We start from the raw sequence: 27,461 nt of genomic DNA, 5'->3' as shown, positions 1-27,461 counted from the left end.
TTCACCAAAAATCATCTATCAACAACGGTCGAAAAATCCAAAACCATCAAAGCAAAATATATTATTGTAAGGGTCCCGCACAGTTAATTCTAGCTTTGGTAAGAACCCCATAGAAGTTTTTTTCCAGCCAGAAGTTGAAGCCATGGGATGTTATGATCGTTGGATCTACTACGTGGCAGAGTATGGCTCCTCAAATGAGCTACCCTAAAAAGTGTTCTACGGTTGGAGATATTATGACTATTGCAAGGTAGGATTACAAGGTAGAATAAAGGTAAAAGTCTTGATTTATTTAATCATTCACTCCTTGGGTATTATTTTACTTAAAAAAAAGGTATAAAATTAAAATTTAGAGAAATTAATTGGGTGTAAATTTTAATTATATAAAATCATCTTGTAGAATTTAACAATCAGGGAAAATTAGGGTTAAAAAATACTATTTACCAAACTGTTGCCAAATACTGTAGCTAATGAGAATAATAGCAGAATTGAAGCTAAAAATGCTTTACTCTGAGACATTGTAGAAAACTGCTGCCATATCTCTAATTCCGTTGTATTATCATAAGTTTGATTACTAAGATTTTCATAGGGGTTTCCGAAATTGTTCATAGTTTTTCTGTTGCGCACGTGAGAAATATAGGAGAGTAAAAAAAAAAAAAATAAATAAACAAAATAAAACAAAAAAATACTTTGGGATTATGTCACTTCATATGACAATTTTGTGAGAATAAATATTTGGGCGAATCTAATGTTTAAAAGCGCTTTAGGTAAATCCTAAGCATACATATAATTCCAACAGCACATGCGCATGTTGAAGGTTCTCCCACTAATAGTATTTTTTTTATTATTTATTTTAAAGCTCACACTAAGCGGGAATCGAGCTTTAATCATACTTCGATTAAGCAATATTTACATGCTTGAAAGATCTTACAAAGCCGCCGTAGTGCCTTACGTCATTTTAAGGTCACAAAAGGTACACCTTGAGCACAGTTTAGGGAGTAAAAAATATTCTAAACACAAATATAAATAGAGGAATTCCCTATTTTTAGCTGTAGTGACGCACTCTCAACTAATTTACAGGTTCTAATAAATAAATCACCATTACGCTAACGCAAAACTCTGCTGTACCCAAATTTCGTTATTTTATTTATTTATTTTTTGAACGGCTAGTTGTCATAAAAAAAACTCTCACATTACCAGATCTTTTTGTATATTTATCTCATAAGCTCACTGCTTGAAATATTGGCCCATTCAAATTTTCTATGAACTAGGACAACGTTAGAAGGGGGTCTTTTTATAGCTTTTATGGCATCAAATGTGAAACAGTCAATCTTACAGTCATCATTATATCAGTAGACTTTTGATTAAACTGGTAAAAACTTGTCTAGTATCTCTTTTCTTGTTCTGGAAATCACCCTTTTTAGTTGTTTTACTTCGTGAAATTGGCCAAAAAAGATTTTCTACAGTCAGCTGTTGTTTTGTAAAATTTTGTCAAAGTATTGCCCATGTTTCTGTAAATCAACTGTTTATTTAGCGTCATTAAAAATATGTTGGATGCTGTTATTTACTGTAGAAAAGTTAATATTTCTTTACTGATATATTTACGTATGTTACAATCTTGCTTGAGATCAATTCGTTTTCAGTTCTATTGACTAAATAGAAAAGTGAAGAAGAAACTTATTTTTCAAAATCGATAACCGTTTACCCGAAGAAGGAAATTTTCTGGTGAACTTATATTGATGCATTTTAGTGAAGTTTCATTTATTTCATATAAATTTAGTATCTTATAAATACTTAATCCTGTTTGGATTTAGTTTAGGATATAAGATGTTTAATTTATTTTATTTTTAGACTTAGGTATTTAAATCAACTTACAAAAAACCTTCCTCTCTGTATCATACATAGGTAGCATCAATAGATAAAAGATAAAGGATATTATTTGTTTACTCTCCATTGCAGTTTGAATGCAGTCAGATATTGCAGTGTTAAAAAAGATAGAACTTCTCAGTTAGCCATAGTTAAAAAGGGTACTTGGTCAAAGTCCCAATTTGATAAAAGTCTAGGCGAAGCGCTAGGGGACTTGCCATTGCAGTTGTAAGCCCCATATTCTCGATGGTAGCGCAAGGATGGGTTTGTCGCGAGGGTAATGAGGTGTGGGATAGCGTAGTAATCGAGGGAGGTACCTCTTCACCCCACCCTGGAAGAACATGTTGACAAGTACTCCAAAGATTCTTCTTTTTCTATTGGCACTTTCTAGCACACACACATTGATTTCAACTTGACACAAGTGCTATAAGTCGTTACCTAAGTCTCAGTCAGCTTTCTGGGTCTATTCAAAGCACACTCGGAGTTATACTAAAGTATAAATTGAGTTTCCCAAAGTAAATTGACGAACACCTACTCCTTCATTCTGAAAATTAAATCAGTAAGTAAAAAAAGAAATAAAAATTTGACGCGAACATTCCCCGAATTTCTCTATAATTAATATGCATACAAAAAAAGACATGAAATCAATTAAATATGCCACTGCCCCCAAAAAGAATTCCTGAGAAAATTTCAAAAATCGAATGCTGAGCCTCCATATTTTACATTAAACTTCAAATAAAACTCTCGACATCAGCCAAAACAGAAAAATCCTATCATATTCAAATAATAGAATCATTGTACTACAAGTTGTAAATTTTATTACGAATTTCATGCTCAGAAATATTATTCAGTGTTTGAACCAAAAAATAATACTGAAACGGCAGTTTTGGGATGGCATTTAAACTCTCCCTTAGGACTTCACTTAAAGGGCGTCTCCTGCGACAATGTAACATCTAAAAGAACTTCATGTACGTGGTATAACAAGACGTGGGTATACACAGACTTGTGTAATGCGGTGTGTATGCAATGTGCATAAAAAGTTTAATGCAAAGTTCACTGTGAAAAAAATGAAAAATCTATTCCGTTAAGTGTGATCTATTCCGGTCCTACTAACTATAAATACTCGTATATTCCAAATTTGAAGAAAATTGGTTTACTCTGGTTTTAATTTATTTTTGAAGTGAGAATGAATTTTGTGGGGTTCTGGGGGAGTCTTTGACGTCACGCTTACTTCAAAACGTAAAAGAAATTATCTTTATATTGCAGTTTTTTGCGATTTTCTTTTTATCGAAATGGTGCCAGTGATTTAATTTAAATTTTATGACCACAAGTGGTATATTAATTTTTTTGAAATATTTTTTTCAAGAAACTGTAACATACTTAAAAGGGTTCTAAAACCTTATTTAAAAGGGTTCTTAAGAAGGGTTGAAACTGTGCTATCCTCTGAAGTTCCACTTTAGTGCATTGTACGAAACCAGCATAACATTTATGAGTACAAATGTATTCAACAGATTATCAATTCACCGGATTTGGCTTTGTAATTGGTAGATCACCTAGTTCGAATCCCGAGTGTAGCTACTTTTCATTTGTTTTTAAAAAATGTTAATAGTAAAGTATCAGCTTCAGCTCTACGACACCTAATTGGTGGTTGAACGGAAAAAATAGGCGATTTCTTTACTTTAACAAGGTATTTATTTATTGGTAGAATGTTATGTTTGTGGAAAAACGCTGCACAATTTAGGTTCACAGTTCTTTTGTGTTTCATTAAACTTTGTAAACATATCACAGATATGCAAGGCTATTTACTTTGATTTTGGGAATCCTAGAATTAAGGCAGTTACTACAGGAGTTTGAGGGAAATTTACTGGTTCTGAAGCAGCCATTTTACTTGAAATAGATTTTTCAATTTTCTGGCAATTTTTTCCGGAGGAAAAATTGTTATAGCTGTTGTCATTAACTTTCGTGCAAACTACACTCATTAGGCCTATCACTGTTTGTTTTCATGTTCTTGCAGAGTTTTACTTAAGGAGAGATACTGGCTTCAGATAATGCCAGATCTATGCCAAACTGCTCTAGTCTACTCTCTACTATTACATACACAATTATTCCTGTAAGTAATTGGAATTTCTATTTTTTTTCATGCCTGGTATGTTTTATTTTTAAAATACTATATAATGTATCTTTTTTTAAATGATTTTCACGCCAAACAATACGATACAAATTCAAAAATAAAAAAAAAGTAGAACAATAAGTGGTTTAAGTTTCAACGAGATACTACCTGAAGACCAGTCGTTGTACGACAAAATGCGACCACCAAAGAAAAATGGAAATCCAACTGTAGTTTTCTTCCACGTCACAGTCATGGGATTGGATTCCATTGATGAAAATTCTATGGTAAGAGGTTTTTTTTTTCATAAATTTTCCAAAATTTACATAATGCATGTCTTGAACCTTCCTCTATCCCCCAAAAAGTTTAAGTATGCCAGAACACCTTTTAGTTCAATTTTAGAAGAAAATTGTTCTACCAGAAGTGGGTACATTACAGAAAAGTTTTTCACTATTTTCCACGGAAAATGCCCAGAAATATGTTTTTTAAACTTTGTTTGTGGCAAAGTGAAAAGTTCATCAAAATGCTCTTAATAAATTTTTGTTTTTGCATTTTGCGAATAATTTTTTTTTTACGTCTTTTTTAAAGTAGGTGAGTTTATTTCATTAAAATAAATAAACTTAAGTGCTTTGACGAAATGAAATTCTTTGTCGTTACGATTGATTACCAGCTGAAATTCTTCCAAGCTTTTTTAGAAACTTTCCTGCTAATAATTTTCACTGGTAAAGAAAAAGCAACCACTGATAAAAAAAAATATCTAGAAGGTGAACAATACGATATTGGGCGTTCAGTGATTGCTGGTCTACGTGATTCTTTGAACAGATATATCAGAAGAAGAGTAAGGAAAATTTGACTTCAATAATTACGTATGAGAAAGTTTTGGGGCAAGATTGGTGCTGCATTTCTTTCTGCAATGCTTTGTTAGTTTGTAAAAACAGATGTTAAAACAAATTTCGCATCATATTTGGACTGGTTCAACAAAAATTCAATTTAATGTTTGCATCAATTATTGACTACCACTAAAATTAAGCAAGAAAGAGCAATAAAACCAATGAATGGAATAGCTGTTGCACCAAAAATACGAAGTCAATTTCATCTAACACAGCAGTCTTGGCCCATGTTTTCTGGGATACTTGAGGGATTTTTTTGTTTTATTGTTTCCCTTTTAACGCAAGAGTAAAGACAGTAACTGTTGAAAAAGCTACAAAAAGTCTTCTGAACAAACTCATATTAACTTTTACAAAGTCTGGAGACGTCCAGCAATTATTATCCTACCAATCCCGCGGTTAGTACACCCTACTTATGCTTGGATAGTTTAAGATAGACTGGCTTGTAAACGTTCTAGGGGTGGCGTGTTTAAGTTCGTGCGAGAAGTTTAATAATAAAGATCTAAAAAGACATTTTGTAACTATCTTTTTGGTCACGAAAAAAGGTTCAGCTGATTCTGCTTATCCAGCTACTCAGTAACAGACAGTAATGTACTCTTTCAGCGGTCTGCCAAGAATCAAAGCATGACTCGGAGCAGTGTGAGAGTGGTCCGCTTAAACGTTCAATGGACCGGTCGTCCATTTATATAAAACGTGTATTTAAGTAAGATTACTTTATTTGAACATAAACTGAAAAATGTGTAAAGGTAGAAGAACGTTTTCAATATTTAGTTATCAATTATTTCTTTGTCTATATAAATGTTTCTAACTAAATCTGATTGCTTTCTTCGCTGTGATCTCAAACTGGCATGTAGATGACTAACTAACCGTGACCTTAGAAACTGCCAGTTCTGCAGTAAGTGCACGAGTACTTGTGGTAGGATTTGACTCGACCGTAAAACCGCAAGAAGTTACATGTTGCTCGCTCAGGATCTGTCTTTCTAAGGTCGACTTAGAATCAACTCCAGGCTTATCGCCGACCTAGGACCTCTCTCCTCTAGATTCCACACAGAACTCGGTAAAAGCTTATCTATCTATCTTTACTAAGTGTGTTATTAAGTAAGCCACAGTTTTCTAAAAAAAATAATAATATTGCATTTCTGCGACTGACTATTGAGAGGCGGATCTAGAGCGGCTGAACTACTGAGTAGCGGAGTATTCAGGGGGAACATAAACGAGTCTTAAGTCAAGATCAGAAATATTGAAGTCAGTAGTATTGGTGATTTAACAAATATTGAATTTGAATAGAAACCTAATAATATTGCTGCTATAAAATTGGCAATAAGTTTGATCATTTAAGGTAAAATTTGGTTTAAAATTTTTATTAAAAAAATAGTTCCTATTAGTGGCCTAATTAATCGCGAGAATATTTGTGTTTATTATCGATATTGAGCACATAATTTTGCGTAAAATCACTGTCTTCTTGATGTGTGCATTAATCACCTGACTGAACGTCTGCCAGCTCAAAAAGAAAAAAACGTTATGGCCAGAAAAGACAAAACAGAAATATATTATGTTTATAGAATATACTTCTAATTAATACTCTAATTTTGGCGGAAATTTATAAAAGCAACATATACGGCTGTTATTATACAAATATAGCATACAAATACCATTATACAAATATTATTGGTTTCCAGATTATTTTTTACATGGGTTTTATTTTCTTATATTGAAAATCTTTTATATTCTTCACATTCAAAGAGTTGTATCTTTTTCTTTCTTTCAGTGAATTATGAGTTATCATTTTCATAAAAGTATGTTGATAAATTATGTTCAATCAATACATAGAATATTGCGGTAGGTTAGATATCTCGGTTTACCAACAAAATTTATAAATATAATTTTATCTAATTCTCTATCTTTTATTATAGGAGTCTGCCCTTAATAAAAAATAAATCCGAGAATTGTAATAAAATTACCTATTATATGCACAATGAAGCTAAGATGATCACCTATTTTCCGGTGAGGCTTAACGTACAAATACCGAATTAGTTGTCTCGTAGACGGAAACAGAAGCTCATAGGTTATTTTATCATTTTTCTGTCAAATAAGAAGTACCTACATGCAGGACTCGAAGTTTGAATATCTAATTTAAAATCTTTGCTCTTAACTTCTATCATACCACAAAACCTATGTCCGATTTGTCCAATGGAACCTAAGTCGTCACATATTTTGGCCCAAAGTTACTTTATACGCATTACTTTTATACGATACAGGCATTATTTTCAAAAAAACAAGAGTATCTCTTAGTGGAATAAGTTGAAGTTCCTTAAAAAAAAAATTTTTTTACCTGCCATGTTGGCAATCTAAGTACTTTCTCTTATCAGGAGTAAGAGAAGTTTATATTGTGAAGAATGTGGTGTATGGGGTTTGCGTCGATAGTTAGGAATCACTTGAGAATATCGCTGAGGTAGCAATTCTATTTTTCGCTGGGTTGGCAATCGATAATCGATTATTAGCGAGCGCACCCCACCAAGGCACCTACTTTCTCATAGGGTTCTCTTAGTAGAACGGCAACTAAATGAAAGTCCCCAATAAATTACTCACACCACAACTCAATACTGCAATAAACTGCATGATGTACCTCGCAGTTTTTAGTATTCTCCAGTTCAACTCTGCCAGCTTTGAATATTATTATCTTAACTGCTTTCCGACTGGTTTCCGCAATTGTTGAGCTATCCATCCACTCCAGTGTTATAACTACTGTCAGTTGCTCTGCTTGGCAGTCAGCTAAAACTTTTTCCTCCTACTTTTCACAATAAAAGTAGAACGTAGTATTACTACGTTTGCTCCCTTCAGTGAATATTGATAGATTGTTTTCCACTCTCTGCAAGAAATAATTGCAGCCAGGATGTTGCCACTTGTAGCAATCAATTCAACTAGAAATGTATGCAAGATGAGACTTCTTTCTTACATGTACAACTTAAGTCACAAGAGTTGGCTTGATATTCCGTCCCTCTGTTTCCAATTCTATTGCCGTTATGAATTGACTAGCACCATAAAGTCTACTTTGCATAAGATATTAACATTACATCTCATTAGATAAGAAATCTATCAAAAACGTTTTTTTTTCTTTTCGTGTACCGTTTGTCAAATTACTTTTCTTTTATTCGTCTTTATTTTTAATCATTTGTTACTGATTTGATAATTTAACATCAAACTCAAGCAAACAAATATCCATGCTGAAAAGCTGAATAATTTTTCTGTTTATTTACTATTGGTGTTTTATATTTCCTATTATTATTTCCCATAGAAATAAAGTGCCAATATTTTTATACTAATTTGCTCTAACAATGCGAGGGCCCTAAGCTAAAAGTAGCCAAGATGGTCTATCTTGGCATAATTATTTTATTTAAGGCGCGCCAACATCTGAGGTATTTGGTGCCCGAAACCCTTTTTAGTGAACTGGCCTCCTCGGACAGTGTTCTGTCTTTTCAGACAATGCTGTCTCATCAATAGATAAAGAACTGTAACAGGCTCCTATGAAGAAGAAATGCTTACATTAAAAAAAAGAAAAAATGAATTACTAATCAAACATGAGATCTCAACGTAGGAGTCCAATATACAAATCACTCACTTAATAACTTACATTATTTTAGAGGCACTATTGTATTATTATAACCCTATGTAATAATTTGTAAAATATATCTTTACTATACATTTCACTCTAATAATTTGAGATATTACTAGTTAATAGATTTCAAGGCCTTGTCTATAAAATAAAAAAAAAGATAAATTAATTGCATGTGATTAGCTAAGACCAAACAAAAATAAATTGCATGAATAGGTATCTTCACACTTCGTAATGTTAGCAAAGTAATGAGAACAAATTATTTCCTAAAATACATATTACTTTAAATTTAGCTCTGCCATGGATCTTGACAGTAACTACTTAACTGATTTTGACGCATTCCAGCATTACCTGTCAAAATGTTATTCAGTTGCAACTTACTGAAAAATTTAAATCTTAAACCTGTCTTTGTATTTCGTTCTTTGTTTTTTTTTTTTTTTTGAAATGATAAATAATTGAGTGATTTCTATTTTAATTGTATATTAACGTTTTTGTGGGCGTTTTAATTGTTCTCTCTTATAATGGAATACGTTTTATTCTGTTCAATGTACATAATAAGTTACAATAAGTTTTGCTGCATGTTCACTTCATTTATATGAAATAGTTTTGTGCAGATGGAATTGTATATACTCACGTAAGAATATGTACTTTTGCAAGAATACATATTATGTTTGATTGTGTACTTGAGCATGTATTGCATCTGAAGTTCAATGTTATGTTGCAGACTTACGTGGCCGACATATTTTTTGCTCAAACGTGGAAAGATTACCGTTTGAGGTTACCCGAGAATATGACCTCAGAATATAGGTAGGTTTAATGTAGAAACCATAAGGTATACTTTTTGAGATTCTTCCTTATAAATATTTAGCCTTTCTCCTAAAATTGTCTTTCTGATTTACCCACAGATTGCTAGAAGTAGATTGGCTGAAGAATATGTGGCGTCCTGATTCTTTCTTCAAGAATGCCAAATCTGTGACGTTCCAGACTATGACAATTCCAAATCATTATATCTGGTTGTACAAGGATAAGACCATTCTCTACATGGTTAAGTACGTATAATAGTCAGTTATAATAGTATAATAATCAGCGGCAGGACCTTGGGGCATGTCCGCAATTCCTAGGCTTTTGCAATCCTCCTTGGGTCACACGAAATGTCAGCAAAACTTGAGCACAAAAGTTCTGTCTAAACAGGGATAGGTTGGATGTTAGATTCTCCCTCTAAACTTCCCACTTCAGTTTAATGTCGCATTTAGCAATAAACTACTACAAATTTGTGGTAAAGGAAGTTTCATATTGTTTAAAATGAAAGTAAGAATAACATCAATTTGAAAAAATTAGTAAAAATTACAAAAATGAAAAGTAAACTAGTTCCTTCAAAAGTATTGATAAATTTAAGTGTAAAATAGGGGATCTAATGGTTCAAATTAAAGACATAGATTGGGAAAAAAGTGAAAGTAATAACAAAAAATAAAACATGGAAGACAAATGAAATACATATGTCGAAAATAAAAGACAAATCAATTGGTTCACAAATAAATATTTCAAGTGCATGAAAATATTCAAATCACAGAAAAATAAGGTAAATATGGAGACTGAGTGGAAGATAGTTTAAAATGTTCTTGTACAGGTTTCCTTTTTTGTTGGCAGAGTATTAGGCCATCATGCTCGGCAAAAAGCAATGCAAAAGTTCTTTTCAAGCCTATTCCACTCCTGAACAAAAAAAAAAAATATTGTTGCACCAATGGTTACGAGTATGGTGGCTAAACAAAGACGTGAATTTAGTGGTAAAATTATTCAGTTCTTTAATTCTTGTGAATTTTTTCCTCTGAATTTTCAACCATAACCTTTTAAATGGATTCATTAGAGCCAAGATTGAATGTTAGGGGTCAATGTTGGCTTTAGCGACCAACTTGGAGAATCAATTTATCTGGGTCACTGAATTACTTTTTGTTAAAAAGTTGACGTTATTAACGCCATTTACTGTCTATTCTCTGTCTACAGGTTAACTTTGCGCTTGTCTTGCGTAATGAACTTCATGATTTATCCACACGATACCCAGGAATGCAAATTGCAGATGGAGAGCTGTAAGTACTTTCTTCTGGAATAAGTCCAGCGGCGTCTATTCTCCAAGAAGGACGCCTTTATTTCCTATTGGTATTTTATTTATAGTAGATGAAATTATAATTTATTCATTTCGAAACGTTCACAATTTGAATATTACCTGAAATTTAGATTTAACCAGAAAAGTTCGTCAAACGCGGACGTCTGCTATAAATGTGCTATAAATCTGCACTCTGAATTCTAAACATTTGTACCTCTCTTCGTATTTTTCAGATTTCAATGAATTCTTTACCAAAATATAAAGAAACGTTTACTCTATAACTGGTATAAATAGCAACATTCTAGTGATAATAGTTAATGAGATATAGAAGGTTAAATTTTGAAGGTTTTTCAAATAGGTCTGAATTTCAATTTCAAATTTGTTCAAATTTCAAACGTTTATATCTCTTTTCGTATTAAACAGATTTGGATAAAATCTTTACTGAATTGTGGAGAAAAGTTTGGTCTATAACTAAATATAGACTATAAATAGCAATGTTTTAGTGTCAGTAGTTAATGTGATATAGATGGTTAAATTTTGGAGGTTTTGTAAATCGTTTAAATTTCAAACTTTTCTATCTCTCTTCGTATTGTTCCGATTTTAATGAATTCATTACCCAATTGTAGAGAAAAATTATCTCTTTAACTGGTATAAATTGCATTGTTTTAGTCATAATAGTTATTGAGATAAAGAGTGATTAATTTTGGAGGATTTGTAAACGCAAGATATTCTTACCGTAATCATAGGTCAAGAAGTCTTGCATTCGGGGTACATTAAAATGATGTTATGGTTACTTTTATTTGATGATGATTCTCCCACAACAATTACATTCTTTAAAATCTTCAATTATTATTATTTTTGTTATTTGCGTCCAAAATAACATTTTTTGCTGACAGAGGACCTCCTAAATCGTGTATTTCTGGTGGGAAATTAATATCGAAAATCGTTCACGATTAGATCAAATTGTAACTTTGATTTTAAATATTTTGACTAATATTAGGGATATCAAAACGGGGATAACGTAATATTTCACAGTTTTTTATGCAGTTTTTATAATCATTGTCAAAACCAGTGGGTCTGATGAAACCCCATTCGGGTTTTTGGCCGTAACTACGCCAAATATGAAGATACAGCATCGGGGGTAGAAAATTTGAAAACGACCAAAAAAACATATAGTTTACTTCGTGGGTTTTTTCGAAATTCCGCTTTCCTAAAAAGTTATTAGCGATTGGTGCGTTTTAAATGGATCACCCTGTATATGGTTAAATTTTTTAAGTTTTCGAATTCGTCCAAATTTCAAACATTTCTACCTCTCTCCATATTGTTCAGTTTTAAATGAATTTTTTACCGAATCGTAGCGAAAAGTTCGCTCTTATAACTAGTATTCATTGCAATGTTCTAGTGATAATTGTTAAAGTGATGTTGATAGTTAAATTTTAAATAAAAGATGTGGTTGTGGGCGGTCTCGACGCTATTCATAGGAGAGGATGAAGGAGAGAAGAATGAACTTAAACCGACGAGTTTTATTTAAAAAATAAATAAATAAAATAAGTAAGCATTTTTTTTTTTTAAATGGAAATTTTTGCCCTCATAATTTTTTTTTTTTTTGTTATTTGAAAGGTGCACAACATCTAATGTCCTTCGCAGCCCTCATAATTATTTTTATATTTTTTTTATAATGTTTTTCTTTTTAATCTGTGATTAATAGATTTTTATAGATTGATAGATATTACAATCAATCTAAGTTAAATGGTGTGCTACTTGAACGAATCTGTTGTATGAAAATAGCCCGCATTGGGGTCTGTGGCACGTAATAGATTCTAATAAATATTAATGAAAAGTAACTACAGTAAAATTACTCAAATGATATCAATGAAGTATTAATGAAATGATGGGTACTTGCTGATTTGTGTACCTTTTAGCGTTTAATCAACCCTTATACTTTTTAAGCTGAAGTTTTTGTTAGAAAGTCTAGAATACAACTAATATCTAAAATATAACTTCTGAGGTCATCTGAGTCTTTTTTAATGTAGTGTCGGCCTTTGGAAAGTGTTTTCTCAATACACTAACCACTGAGCTAATCCCTTCCCTGTTTATATTTTATGTTTTAACTTTAATGTTATTTGTTTTACGTTTACGCTTATCTTAATTTGATGATGCACAAATTGTCATTAGGCTTAAATATCTTAATTTGGATGAATCTAAATGCCACACAACAATATCTCTATGGTTATCTGCTTCTAGTGTCACACACGACAGACGACTTGGTATTCCAATGGGAACCCAATGTACCTTTGGTGGTGGACGAGAATATTGAACTACCTCAGCTGCAGTTAGTACAGAACAAGACGGCTGACTGTACCCAAGTATATTCTACAGGTGTTGTTTGTATACTATTTGTGCCGAGTGTGTGTTTTCCTATCGAGAGTAGCCAAAACATCAGGGAGTTTACTGATCCATGATCCACAATTTTTTAAAGAAGTATTGCATGGTTGCGTTAGGACCAGACAGTTGGGGAATAGCGATTCCATAGAGAGTTTTTCAGGCTGAAGTCGGCGCCTAACAAAAACTGAGTTTTTATCAGAAATTTTATTTATTGATCTTCTTTTTGTTACTTTTTTTTGTAAACAACAAGTCGACCGATTTTCAAGAATAAGGTGTCATTTGACTCGGAATTTCATGTAGACATAGCTTTTGGGGGTCTCCACGCATACTTATAGATTGCCCCACTTAAGTAAGGCACCCTCTTACACTGTTATTTATAACAACTCAGTAAATCTTCGCCTGATTTTAATAAAAGTTGGCAAAAAGAAGAAGTGATGGGAAGTATTGCAATCGTTCCGTATTCGTAGTTTAATTTTTCTTCGTTTTTTGATGGAGAATTACTTTAAACACAGTTTAATGTTTATTACCTTTCTTAAGAGTAAGTACTGTAATCGAATTTAATTTCTCTTACAAAATTGCTATTTACCCACAAATACCTTCGAAACGTTTTCTCAAGAAACTGGCTTTTATGGAGTTGTTTGTACTCAAAGCATTTTTTTCTCCAGGGGTAGTTAACAACTCAGCCGCTACACCATATCAAGTTATAATGAAAGGATCGCTTATAGCAAATATTAAAACAATTCTGTAAACCAGATTCTACAACTCTACAGAACATACTTTTAAAGGTTTGGAATTTTTCGGGAAAACAGCGTTATCGATTATTTTTTAAGTTAGAATGATTATTAAAGAAATATTTATCCATTACAAAATTTGCAAGAATAGAGTTGCAAGAACAGTAACAGCAAAAAAGACTCGACGGATTATTCTTCCTAATATTAAAGTATGCAGATGATATCATGCTAATTGCTGTAACATTAAAAAAAAATCTCCAGCAAGCTATTAATGAATAAAGACAGAACTGAAAGGGAAAAAAAAGCAAGTTACTCGAAGTAAGCAGGAAGCACGAGAAAGTCCGTGTAACTTGCAGATAAGATGGAATATAGTAAAAAACTTTACTTAACGCGGAACTATTATAAGCAGAAGTTCATATATAGATCAGGAGGGATCCCAATGTATTAAACAAGCAAATTATTTACACCAACAGATCTCAATACCATACAGGATAAAAAAGATGTCGATAAGATAGTGAAACTGTATATTTTTAAGGCCCTTCACACATAAGAAATTTTTAAAAGCAAAACCTATCAGATGAATACCCAGAATGATGTGGACAAATTATATAGAAACGTCTGTTAATTTGAAGGATTCCGGTTGGGTTCAATGAAGGCGCTGAAAGCCAGATAAAGCTAGTTTGCTTGGATGGAGGCTCCTTCACGCTGTAGATACTAATGGGATATCAGGAATAGAAAAAGAATGCTCAGCTTTTGCATTCTAGCTGACATTTAAATTATATTTTTTATTAAATATTGTTTAATACCGCCGGAATAAGGTAAAACGTTGCTGACGAATGTGTGTGATATTATGCATCATTATTGTGCATTAAGCTATGAATTATGTATCATAAAGGCTACATTAAGCCTCAGAGTTTTGTTCTGTTACAGGTAATTTCACTTGTCTTGAGGTTATATTTGTGCTTAAGCGTCGATTAGGATACTACCTTTTTCATACCTATTTTCCAACATGTTTGATAGTCATAATGTCAGTAAGTTGACGTCTTATCAATCTACATATTGGTAATTTAATAAAAACCAGTTCCTTCATTTAATAATTTATCTTTAAATTTTTTACAGTGGGTATCGTTTTGGATCAAACCAGAAGCAGCTCCTGCACGCGTAACTCTGGGAGTGACGTCTTTACTAACATTGTCTACACAGCATGCGAAATCACAAGCATCGTTACCTCCAGTATCTTATATCAAAGCTGTGGACGCATTTATGTCTGTGTGCACAGTGTGAGTAATTCGCATTAAAACATATTACAGCTACCCAGAACTGTTTGTGCTCTCTAATAAGCGTAAACCAGAACTCGACAAAAAAACTTTATTGGCTGTCAATAATTCATACAATATTTTGTTTGGTTGTTGCAGTTTCGTATTTCTAGCACTGATGGAATACTGTCTAGTCAATATTGTGTTGGGCGATAATGATGGACCTAAAATGCCAGAAATTCCAAATCAGGCTGCCAACATCAGGAATATGTCAGTTAAGGTAAAATTTCTATACTGCTACAGTTACTAATCTTGACAGACAAACTTACAATAAGATTAGGGCCTTTCTGAATTTGGAGCGTCCTGTACTTTACAATGGTTTAATGCTGCAATACTGCATACAATGATAATGACATACTACTGATATTGGCTGAAAACGCTCAGACAAGACTGTTGAAAGTCCCAACTTAAGTTATAAGGCGCTCTAAGGCAAACTGATATATTAGATCATATTAAGAACTCGGGGGTTCCTGTTCCTCAAGGGACTGCAGTCAAAGAGGCTTATTGTACCATACCCCTGAACGTCTAGTAGGTTAAGCACTCCCTATTTACAAGAATTTACCTCAAAGTAGTCTCTGCACGCGATATGATCGTTTGTGGTCTCAGCGTAACAGAAAACTCATACCACAAACTAACGATTGTAATTCGTTCAAAAAAGAATGTGAGAGATCGATCCCTCTCTTCCTAATAGAGGCTGCATGGGGTCTATAGGTTAATCAAACTCACAAAAGGGCTATTAGGCTGATCATTCGTAGTTCTAGATGGAAAAAGTGGTCTTTCTTCGAGGTCCAAGGTCTTTCCACCATTCGTTTAAATGTATTATCCCCTCTGATTTCAAATGTCAGAGGCCTGTGCGACCTGTTGCTACGGGATCGTTAGGACATGAGCCGTTTGCTTTGTCCACCAGAGGAATGGAATGCATTTTTATGCTGCTTGCTGGCCCTAAGTAACTTACTTCTTTATTTCAAAAGATCCGTAAGTGGAAGGATGACTCTTGTAACATCCGCCAGGTTTTTGTTACTAGGTGTGAGTGTATGCCCCGTCAAATGCTGGATGACAAACAACAAGAAATTCCTAATTTCAGCCTACTTTTAGGTAGCAAGCATTCCATTCTAGAAACCTAATTGTAAGTACTAGATCTTGCTACCTCTTCGTGATACCACCAAGGTCAGAAATGAAGAGAGGAACTTGAACATGAGCAGAGTACCTACTTTCCGCATAATGGAAACACTAATGTTGGGGCACAAATACTTGAGCTCAGATCGGGATTCACACAGACGTAAGGCACACAATGCCTCTCATGACCCCCATGACCATACACATAGACAATATCCGAGTTACAGTACTGATAACTAGTCAGGTTAATCTGATAAAGGCCCCAAATTGACACTATGTGATAGCAGATAGATTGGTACACTACTCACTGGACCTCAGTGTTCACATGGTGCGTTTTAAAGATTTGAACTGTTTTAACTTTTCATTTTGCAGGAATCCAAAGAATTACGCAATCTTGGAGTTCCACCGCCACCTCCAAGGCCTTCAATTAATTTAGCTAATCGCAATCGAATGCGAGCGATTCGCATCGATAAGTTCTCTCGAATATTCTTTCCAGTACTTTTTACAGCTCTGAATTTATCATACTGGTATTTATTTGCTGAGCATCTGTAATATTGTAGTTGAAAAACAAAGTACATAGTAAAACTAGAATCCACAAAGTAAGCCACAATAGATTATTCCAGCTTACTCTCTAGACCATGCTTCACACAGCGGGTTATGCAGAGAGTAGTTGTGTGCAACTTTTTTGTATTTATTTACTGTATACCCACAAAGCAACAGCGCGTCAGACATACACTGCGCATACTATGTTCTCCAGACCGGATTAATTAAGGGATTTTAAACAATAGATCTATTCTGGCTTACATTCTACACCCACACTACGCAATTATAGAGGAACCATCAGGGGTAACTGTGTTAACTACTTTAGATTTAGCTATAAACCTATTTCTATAATTCACCCCGAAAATATTGTACTCTTAAATGAACTGTACAAAAAATGTTGATATTGACGTTTATTCCTTTGATTGGGCTAAGAAAATTCTGCGGGCCACCCACATAAAATCTTATATATCTTCTTGTAGTATGTATAATGTGTATTTTAGAATTTACTATAGTGTGTACTCTCTACATATTGTATTATTTAAAAGTTTTGTTTTATGTATAATAAAAATAAAATTTATGTGATTATCATTATTGTTCTTGTAAATAGATATAACCTGTCTTACTTGTAACCTTCACATACCTCGTATGGTATATTCCATGTTCCTACTACACAATGGCCGCCCTACGTAATTCCCTTAAATGCTGTCATACTATAGTTCTCAGTGTACTCTAATTATATTACAGTATATTAATAGTAAGCTAGAATATAACTCAAATTAAAGATTTATTATGAATACAAAAATATGAATAACAGTGAACTGTCGCAATCTTTGGAATACGTTAGCTTCAGAAGTAGTATACCATTGAGAAGGATTCTGGTCGATTCACAAGTTGATAAGGTAAGGTACATAGATGAGTAAGTTTATTTTGTAAAGTTCTAGACATAGAAATCAATGTGGTTAGGCTCGCGGTGCGGCATAATTTCGCTGTTAAAATCAGCTTGAATCAAAGGGCTTAATGTGGCACGATTATGCCAAAATGACTATTTCTTAGCGTAAACTAAAGACAAGTAAGCCGTTTCTGTTGTGGGTAATAGTTTTAGTTTAGAAGAAGCATTTAGCGACAGAGAGGTAGAGGAAGCAAGAGCGCCAAGTCTTACGCTCAAATACTCGAGCACAGTTTTGAACCTCACGCAGGCATAATGTAACACACCATAAGAATGCCTCACTGGCTGACTGAACTAAAAACGTGTTCTGTTTTCTTGCTTTGATGTTTATACTGCAGTGATCGTAGATTCAGCTTTTGTACATTTTGTCACCTATTTTTAAGCAAGTGGTAAGTGGTTTTAAGCACTAAGAGCGGCATGTTCCTGCTTGTAATACATTAGATGGTCATGAGAAGTTGTAGGTTAACTTAAACTTAGTTTAACGCTGAGCTTTTCTGTTTCTTAGGGATGGCAAATTTATGACTCAGGCCCCAAAACTGTAAAAAACCCTCTAATATGCCTACCACCCATTTGTGGGACTGCTGATACATTTTTCAAACAAATTATGGGACTGAGCGCCAAAGGGATTCGAGTAATATCAGTAAGTAATTTGTTATTTATTGTGTGTTTGTGGTGAGCTGTGGTGCTAATATTTGGTATTTCGTTAAATTGAATTACTAAAAAAGTTTTAAAAGACGTTTATTCATAGTTATGGTGGATACACACTTTCACACGGACAGACACACAGTGCAATTTTTAGAAACCATTCTTTCGAGCTCAGTGTACCTCAAAACACATATTTTTCAAATGAAAACGGAAAATCAAAATCTGCCTGATTGCATTGTTTCCTCCTATAGGGGTAAAGAAAGTGAACATTTTATGTTATTTTTAGTAAACCCTGAAAGCCTGCATTTCTTTATTGTAAATCAGTGTTTCGAATATGTAAAATAGAGAAAAATACTGTATCTCAATATTGTGGTGTTGCAATCCTTTGTCCAATTATTGTGTGAGCGCTTGATCCAATGTGCGTGTAATTGGTATAATCTATTGAGCAGCTTCCTTAGTCACAGTGTGATTTCAGGCTGAACATCCCGCCTATTGGACAGCTAGCGATTGGTGCGCCGGATTCAAAAAACTCATCGACCATCTAGAATTAGAAAAGGTGCATTTGTTTGGAGCTTCGTTAGGTAAGTGTATCTTTATGTTTAAGACTTGCTTCTTATGTGTAAATGAACTAAAGCTGCATGAGCTCACCACTACTTTTTAAATTTTTTTAGGTGGATTTCTAGCTCAAAAGTTCGCCGAATACACTGCCAATTATCCGCGAGTTGCCTCATTAATACTCTGCAACACATTTTGTGATACTTCCGTGTTCCATTACAATGATAAGGCTGCTATGTAAGTATTGCAACTTGGAATGGGATTTATAACAAAAGCTCTTTTTGCTCCCTATTTCAGTGGGTGTTCGAAATGTCAAAATAATAATTCTGTCTTGTTGCACAGAGTTTATCTCTAAAAACTGTGGAATCTGTTGTATTGGGATTTTGCTAGGTCGCGAGCAAAAGGAATTTTCATGTCTATATGGGTTGTGAGGTTACAAATGTAGAAAGGAGCATGGACTATACTCCAGAGGATTTTGGATTGAGAGTTTATGTACTGTTTTAGCTGGTAGATTTTGTGGTTCCGCAGAGTTTTAGTCCAAGTTTTAATCCAGATTGTTGCAAACAGAGAAGTATAGAGGCCTATTTCGTCAAATTAAATGGAATGTTTGGAGCGGTTGCTTAGGAGTGAGGCAAGTTATCTGAAGTGTTTCATGAAGGAAGTTCGTTTTAGTCAAGATGTGCGGGTTCTACGTAAGTGGTTTGTCCAAGAATGTGCCTAGTGACAAACTTGGTCTGAGGTGGGATGGGGTATTGAATAGTTAGGCAGGGGTCAGGATCTTTTTTTTTTTTTTAAAGTAAATTCAATGGCCTTTCTTTCGAGTAATAGGAATCTCTTTCAAGTAGCAATCTCGAATTTCTTATAAGTTACAATATTGAATCTCATTCCTTATTTTAAAATTATATAACTTTAAAATCGATTCAAATGTTCCAATGAATTGTAGCACTCAATTTTCACAGATTTTTCAATATATTTGAATTGACTATTATTTGAATGATAACTTAAAAATGCCGTTTTGCCCGTTTTTAGCCACGTTTTCCTTAAAAATGTATTTGATTCGTATTGTTGCAAAAAATTAGGCCTTTAAAGGAGGATTACTTAATATAGTTCAAAGAAAATTTGGGCATTTTGTCTTTTATAGAATAAGAGGAAACAATTGTTGAAGTTGGTTGTTTCTCAGTATTACGCTTTTTCCTGCAGTTTTTGACGATTAACTCTTTTAAAACTGTCTTACCGGCTGTTTTCAACATTTTTCTGTTACCTAGTTTTTAACAATTTTTATTCTGAATTTGTTATTTCAACCAGATTCTGGATGATGCCCTCGTTAGTTTTAAAGAAGATGATTATGGCTAATTTCCCGCAAGAACACCAGGATCAACGAATTATCGATTCAGTCGATTTTATGGTGGAAAAGGTAAGTGCATTTAATTTGGAAGCTGATGAGATTTTAGTCTGGCTAAATATATTTCCTATTAAGGTTTTCTATTTTTAACGAAAAAGCTTTCTAGGATTCTAAATGTTTTAGTTGACCTCTCAAAAAGTGATCAGGATATATAAAGTTATCTAGACAGGTTTCTCATGACGGAGTATTTTTATACCTTGAAGTAAAAATATTTCCCAGAAAGGTTTTTTTTTTTGTGGATATAATTTTCTGGATTTCCGCTTGATTTTTAAGAAGCTTCTTGTGTGCTTGACATTCGTGGAGCTTCGGTTGTTTTTAAGTTTTTAATAGACTTTTCAAAACCTGAGTGATTTAAATTTCTTTGCAAATGTGTTTGCTTTAGCTTATGGGTGCTTTTATTATGCGCTAGAGTAATGGAACCTAAGCAGAAATAATAAATTGCTTAAAAAAGTGGCGTTCATCCACTTTGCGTGGTTGATTTAAAAGAAACATAGTTTACATTGTACCTAAGCTGTATTAAGTGCGTCAAAGTCACAGTTGCGAGTCTATTCACCGTTGAAAAACTACGTATGGTTAATCTAAAAAACTAGACAGATTTATTTCTGTATTTTTTTCTATTTTTGTATATTTATTTTTTATTTTTTAAAAAGCTTTCGGTGTCCAATTAGCTTAGTTAATGGAATAGTTTGATGTGAATCTAGAAAGTTTTTATCTTACTAGCAGAAAACCTCGAAATTTGCTTACCCAGTTAATTTTTTTCGAATTTTTTTGTTTTTAGTTGGATAGTTTAAGTCAACAAGATCTGTCGTCCAGACTAACCATTAATTGTACTAACAGTCAAGTCGATTGTGCGCAATTAGAGTCTGTCGATTTAATAACTATAATCGACGTGTTTGATAAGTGTGTCCTGTCGTATCCGGTCAGAGAGAGATTGTATAAGTGCTATCCCAAGGCTAAATTGGCGCATCTGAAGACCGGTGGGAATTTCCCATATTTAAGTCGTTCCGATGAGGTTAATCTTCACCTGCAGGTAATTAAATTCCACATATTAAAATTTAATTGTGTGCATGATACTTTAATTAATTTAATTAATGTAAAAATTTAATTAAATTGTTGACTTACAGATCCATTTAAGGAAATTCTACGATACGGAATATTCTGCTTATGATCGCTAAATTTAAGAGAAGTAAAATTCACCAGAGCTCAAGTGTGCCCAAAAAAACATGTGACTTTAGCCTTGAATCCGTTCTAGTTACATGACGAACAAACCCTTAAACTTCTTAGTACAACACAGTTCGTGTTGTTCAGAAAAAACTGTGCTTCCCACTATCTAGCACCCTATCGTTATTCGATAAAATATGTTGGTCAAAAAATTATAATACTCTATAAAGTAAGGTCGCTTATAAGTTTTTTTTTTTTTAAAGGGCATAGCTCGTTGAAGTTACCTGATGAAATCTTGCTTACATGCTTTCCAGTATGATCACAGAAAGCTTATGTCTTGTATGGTTTCTCAATTACCTGCTTTATGATTCGACCTGTGCTAGTTCTGGTTTAGGACCAGAATTCGACGATCTCATTTTTCTGTAATCGTTAACTCCATAGAATTTTGGTCTCTAACGAGCAACCTCAGCTAATACGTTTACCGTTAACACATTTGTTGGGTATTTCTGATATGCAGTGTTCTAACGGCCGGGTTGGTTTAAGAACTAAACTGTAGAAAATCTGTTTTAGCTTCTTTAAAAATTGTTAAAATCAGTTATTCAAAAAACGCAATGTCACAGAAAGCTTATGCAGTATACCTCATATATTTTGAGTAATCCTACGCTCAAATAGGGTGCGCAAAAAGTCATCGCGTTGTTCACTTTCTGCAGTTAAAAAATGCTTAATCTTTGTGGATTATAGACTGATCAGTGGGTTGAAATACAGTAGGAGAAATACTGTTATCAACAAAACTGTTTTGTTTCAAGTTACATTCTCGTATAGGATCACAATGGTCTGAACTGTGACAAAAACCACAGCATTCATAAAGCAATAAAAATTAACAATATGAAAAGTCGAATTATAAAAAGTAATATAAATAAAATTTATATGTACATTTATACTGGCGCACCCATAATATTTTTCGAGGGAGTTGGTTGATTTAAGAAGTAAACGCATAACTTTTTCATCGTAAACCTATTCTCATTTAGTATCCAACACGCTTTCTTATTCAGATTGTTTCTGAGAATATGTTTACCAAATAAATTAGGCAACGTGATCTCTTTAAGCTATAAAATAAACATTAATAATTAAATAATTACTTTAAACTTATGCCTCTTCTGGGGAAGAAAGAGCGTGATTTCTCGGTAGTCCTCGGAAGCCGGTCTTTAAGACAGTGCTAGATGCAGTTCATTTGTGCTTTTGAGAATATAAGAAAAGACAATGAATTTCAGGGTATAATTTTCGTAGATATTCAAGTGATTAATAATCGCAACTATCAAGCCCCACGAAGTTTATTTAATGAAGTCTAAGATTCTCTACGCCAAGCAATAGTGGGGGGACAATCTCAGGCTAGAGGCAGGAGGAAAAATTCATTACTTGCCGCCCCTCTCCTACTAGTTTACTGGAGTATCATTCCCTACGCCAAGAATATTCGCAATATTCTAGACACTAGGGTTTGATAGAAAGAAGAAACGGCCCTACACTTTTTGAGAATGTCCTGTCAGTTTGACAGGGTGTGTCTGACAGTTAGGTACAATGTAGAAAAATTCGTGCCTTCAAGCTTTACCCAGGAGTCTTTATGCAGTCTTTGAAGTCTAATTAAATTAGGCATTCCGGTGGGCGCTACAACAGATCCTTTATTCACAATAGATAAATTCATGTTTCTATATAGATGTTGGAGAGTTAAGCCATTTAATCACAGAGCTGGAATTTATTTATATTTTCTACGTTATAATTACATTTTTCGAAACGTAATTTCATTTTTCCAAATATTTTCGGGAAAGCGATTCTACCTTTTTTTTCATAATATATTGTTAGGTGAGCAGTATTTTAATTACTTATAACACGTGATAAAAGCAGGTTTATTGCATTTAATAAAAAAAATGTATACATATAAGTTTCGTGTTTATGCAAATTCAATAGGAGTTCTGGTCTATATCTGTTGATCATTGGTTTTAAGTCTGTTGTTATATGTATACATGTACGTATATTGTATGTACGTGTGTACGAGTATTTTTGCTATATGTTCAGTGATGTATCATAATGTTAATTGTATTTTTTGCCAAATGAATGTTATTCTTTGAAACAGTTTTCATCTGTCTTGTTTCGGTTTTTCTGGAGGTGGGGAAGTGGAATTCTACTGGGAAGCTTGCCGATTACTCGCTGGTTGCATAAGATGGAGTGTTGTGTTCTAACAGCATTTTTACCTTGCCTGCACTCCCGCACTACATTCTCCCGTCTCATCTAAAATTGAGACCAGGTACCTTAAAGCCTTCACATTTTCAATTTTCTCTCCATCCACTTCTAATATATTTGTTCCTTCCCTCCGACCACCATATTCCGACTTTGAGAAATTTATTTTCATGCCCCATTTTGATATTGGTCTATTACCTTTTTTCTCATAAATTCAGGATCCTCTCAATCCTGCGCGATCACCACCTGATCATCAGCAAAAAGTAAGGAGCTAAGACATTCGTTAACAATAGACTGACCCATTCATTATATTTTCTCATCCAATCATGCGAGAGCCTTAACTTCTTTTTCGCTATTCTCTCTTCCATTCTTTCCACTATTCCCATTTGATATCTAACATCCCTGTTCTCATTCTTTCCATTCTAGTTTTTTTCTTTGGAGCATCCCCTCCAACAGTCCATTTCTACAATAGGTTGTACAACTCAGAAGTGTCGCTTAAAGATAGGTCTTTAAGCGACACTTCTGAGTTATAGTCCGGGTCTCGGCACCATAAGCAAGAATACCTTCGATGATGGAGTAGAAGATTCTTCTTTCATTTTCCTTGAAAATGCTTTTATTCCACAATACTGGGTGTAACATTCTTATGACTTTTCTTGTCTGTTCATTTCTTCTCAGCACTTCCTCCCTTCTCTTCCAAAATTGAACCTAAATACTTAAAACTTTTACTTACTTAAAATAACTCAATAACAAAAATAAGTCACCATGCTACAATCAGTTATCAGATAAATCATAATAATAAGTGAATGTCGACATAAAACAAATATAAAAATATAGAAATTTAAACAATAAAACAAGGAAAAACTAGAAAAAATTAAACAAGAAATAAGCCCTTCTAGACCAGGTGCTTAATTCAAATTGGCGGCGTTAACCCGCTACTATCGCACATCATCATTGGGTTATGAGACTTTGATGAACTGCTTGCGACACCAGACAGCTCACCTCCCCTCCGATGTGTTTCCCCTTGCCAGCGACTGCTTTTCGTCAGGCAAAGTCTGCTTATTTCGCAGCCAACCACCATATCTGGTAGCCGTTTCACAATCCGCAACCCGTTGACGCGCCTGGTAGCATTAGAGTGCACTTGGTACGAGGTCCCTTGGCCAGGAACTATGTCAAAGCGCTGTATTTCGTATCTGACTATTGGATGCATTAGAGTCTGATATCGAGTGATAGTATCACTTAGTAAGATACAAAATGTAAAGTACTTAACCGAGTTGCATTTATTTTTTGCTGTCAATTTCAAGCATCATCAAGTGTTTTCACACAATCGGTTTTATGTAACGGAGGGCATTATAATTAGTAATCGGTGACGGGTTAACTTACAAAAGTCTTAGACTTCCACTTATATTGCACTTTGATAAGAAACATTCTAAAAAAAAATAAAATGAGTTCAAATCACAATCACTCCCGTGATTAGGCTGTGGCTTTAACTTTAAACTTGTGCAATCGAATCACAGCTTGAGTGTTAAAAATTAGTTCAGTTAGTTCGTGACTAGCTTGCTTGACTTTCTAATTTCACACTAGTTTCAGAAGTGCCTATAAATGATAAGTAATTTGTTATTACTGCATTTAACTCAGCCAGGGTGACTACTTATGAAAACGCTTACGGTTATTTTGTACAAAAAAAGTATTTGTAAAAAAAAAAACCCTAGGTTTTTAGTCCTAAAACTTTTCAACTTTTAAGCGCCATCACAGCTAAAATTAAAGTTACTACGCCTATTTTTCATGCGCATTTTTACCGTTCAGGTGTTATGGACGAGGAGAGTAGTTAACATTCTTTACTACAAATTTTACATATAATAAAATCTAAAGTTTAGACTACGAAACCAACAGTTCTGCGTTTCTCATCTCTAATCTGTCTGCCACTGAGGCTTCTACATCTTTGCTATAAATAGTTAATTTATACTAATGTTGCTCTATTGATGGTAGAAGTTGAAATGTTTCTGTGTTGAGAAAATATATTGAATAAATATGTGTCAAGTATAAAATATAAAAGGGTTTTATTCGTGTAACATATACATTTTCCATTAACTGGTAAAAAAAACATGCTTTAACTAGCATATCTTCACCTAGCGTTTAGAAGCACCTACCCGGATAACTGCACCATGTTCATCTTCCAGTTTATGCTGAAAGTCCATTCTTTTTATGCGAAATTGGGTCAACTCAGCCTTCCTTATAAATGACTTAATTAGATGCTTTCCTTGGGAATGTTTGGACCACCTGAGGGGACTAACCTTTGTTGGAAAAATTTAATTAAATACGATGGTGCTTGAGTTTGATTTTTTTCCTTCTATGTTCTATGAATTCTTGCACAAGTACCTTACTAAGCTAGAAAGTGCCTTTTTGTAATTTGGATTTTAAGTTGAATTTAAATTGTAAATATAATGAATTTTTGAAATAAATAAATTTATTTACATATGAACTATATATAGTGAAATATATGTATATGTAATGGAAAAATTATTTTTAAAATTGCAAATAGTCATAAATATTTGTGGATTAAGTGAATTTTGTGCAAATTATATTTTGAATACAGAGTGTGGATTATTTATCTTGATTACCCTCTTTTTTGGAAAGGTGCAAAATCCCTTCCTATCCTACAGTAAAAGGGTGTATACGTATGTTCCGTTTTTGTATCTAAAGAAATTCTTTGGACTTGAACCCGTAGAGTAACGAGTCAGTTTCAATAAAACACTTCACTGTAATACATCTGCGATGGCAAGAGATGTATTATAGTCCTGCAGAGTTGTGATTTTTGGTTTTCACAGAAATACACGTTATAAGTTTTCGTGAGTCCGCAAAAAAGGTTTTCAGTGATTGTTTTGTGTGTGTGTGTGTGTGTTTGTGAGCATAACTCGAAAGTCAGAAAGTAGAAGAGAGTTCAAATGCGTGTCTTTAAGACATTTCTAAAGATTTAAACTTGTTTCAAAAACATATTTTATTGCACTGCCATAAATACAAAAAAAAAATGTACCGAAATGAAATTTTACGAGGGAATCTCATGCCTTATCTCCTGAATAAATGAAGCCCTCAAGATCAGAAAAATTCTTCTTATAAAGATAACATAATTAATAAAATTAGGCGCCGCGGTTGGAGACGAGATCCTTAAAGATAAGATGTAGTTGCTGTATTAGGTTCGATTTGCAGTCAAGGCCTTAGATTTTATCATTTAATAAAATCATTTAGTTAATATGAATAATTTTTAGTGAAGTGTTTAATAGTCGCCTTCGACCACGACACCTAATTTGGTAGTTGGAGGCAAAGCCCGCCTGTAAAAAAGGCATTATTTACTTAATTTATAAAATTAACCCAGTATTATAGTAACTAAAAATTAAATTCAGGAAGTTATTTCCATACTTTCCAAAGATGTAACAGGAATAAGGCGTCAACCAGAAGGCCACTTTTTAGAATAATTATTTTTAGGTTTTTGTTTTATTTTCAAAAACGGTTCCAACAATTTTCTTTAAACTTGACATACTAATTAAATGTATTTTAGTTCTGTAACTTTTATTAGTAAAATTTTCCCAGGTAAATCCATTTAAGGGCCTATTATTAATGTGTGCAGGCTTCCCTTGAAAGCGTCATTTCTGTATAATTTACTCACATCACCTATAAGATTTATAGCAAATAAATAAATTGAGAAGTGCCTGTCTTTGAACAGATTTTTCACTTCTTTGCGATTTTTTTCAAAAATAGTTCCTATCATTTTTTAAAAACATTTTATATTTACTACAGTCATGCAGGTTAATCACTTTTATTTAAAATATTTTCCTGGAACCTGTTTAAACAGTGTTCTTAAGA

General features: G+C 33.5%; 3 protein-coding genes across 11 annotated transcripts in view; 2 read left to right on the top strand and 1 right to left on the bottom strand.

The window, feature by feature from the left end:
- LOC141459538 (voltage-dependent calcium channel subunit alpha-2/delta-3-like) overlaps positions 1–27,461 on the bottom strand; it is a 91,649-nt gene that overhangs the window by 7,736 nt on the left and 56,452 nt on the right. The window lies entirely within an intron of this gene.
- On the top strand, positions 140–17,244 carry ort (glycine receptor ora transientless). 4 transcript variants are annotated; one of them, XM_074138765.1, is made up of 11 exons: positions 140–247; positions 3,878–3,973; positions 4,107–4,257; positions 9,195–9,277; positions 9,376–9,519; positions 10,472–10,554; positions 12,816–12,950; positions 14,618–14,718; positions 14,807–14,967; positions 15,103–15,223; positions 16,492–17,244. In XM_074138765.1, the coding sequence occupies exons 1-11, from the start codon at positions 153–155 to the stop codon at positions 16,669–16,671; spliced, it is 1,350 nt and encodes a 449-aa protein (XP_073994866.1). In that variant the 5' UTR covers positions 140–152; the 3' UTR covers positions 16,672–17,244. The 4 variants fall into 4 exon arrangements, with proteins under 4 accessions (XP_073994866.1, XP_073994865.1, XP_073994868.1 ...); XM_074138764.1 differs by having other exon boundaries at positions 4,104–4,257; XM_074138767.1 differs by lacking the exon at positions 140–247 and adding an exon at positions 2,263–2,422.
- Positions 17,294–26,197, top strand: LOC141459552 (maspardin-like). Its single transcript, XM_074138769.1, has 7 exons — positions 17,294–17,561; positions 18,114–18,248; positions 18,729–18,834; positions 18,925–19,045; positions 20,114–20,222; positions 20,989–21,240; positions 21,335–26,197. Exons 1-7 carry the CDS (start codon positions 17,466–17,468, stop codon positions 21,383–21,385), a joined length of 870 nt encoding a protein of 289 aa, XP_073994870.1. The 5' UTR covers positions 17,294–17,465; the 3' UTR covers positions 21,386–26,197.

Source organism: Rhodnius prolixus, unplaced genomic scaffold (genome assembly GCF_049639745.1).
Source record: "Rhodnius prolixus isolate KJV_2025 unplaced genomic scaffold, Rpr scaffold_11, whole genome shotgun sequence".
In the NCBI taxonomy this organism is placed as follows: domain Eukaryota; kingdom Metazoa; phylum Arthropoda; class Insecta; order Hemiptera; family Reduviidae; genus Rhodnius; species Rhodnius prolixus.
The sequence above is the reverse complement of the archived record's forward strand: the minus strand, read 5'-3'. Positions and strand labels throughout refer to the sequence as shown.

Excerpts from the sequence above, each read along its gene's own strand:
- LOC141459552 (XM_074138769.1), top strand. The coding sequence starts at position 17,466 with ATGAATAACAGTGAACTGTCGCAATCTTTGGAATACGTTAGCTTCAGA. Across the intron at positions 18,835-18,924 it reads TTTGTTTGGAGCTTCGTTAG|GTGGATTTCTAGCTCAAAAG; the intron begins GTAAGTGTATCT and ends AAATTTTTTTAG. Across the intron at positions 20,223-20,988 it reads TCGATTTTATGGTGGAAAAG|TTGGATAGTTTAAGTCAACA; the intron begins GTAAGTGCATTT and ends TTTTGTTTTTAG.
- ort (XM_074138764.1), top strand. The coding sequence starts at position 153 with ATGATCGTTGGATCTACTACGTGGCAGAGTATGGCTCCTCAAATGAGC. Across the intron at positions 248-3,877 it reads GATATTATGACTATTGCAAG|AGTTTTACTTAAGGAGAGAT; the intron begins GTAGGATTACAA and ends ATGTTCTTGCAG. Across the intron at positions 15,224-16,491 it reads TCAGGAATATGTCAGTTAAG|GAATCCAAAGAATTACGCAA; the intron begins GTAAAATTTCTA and ends TTCATTTTGCAG.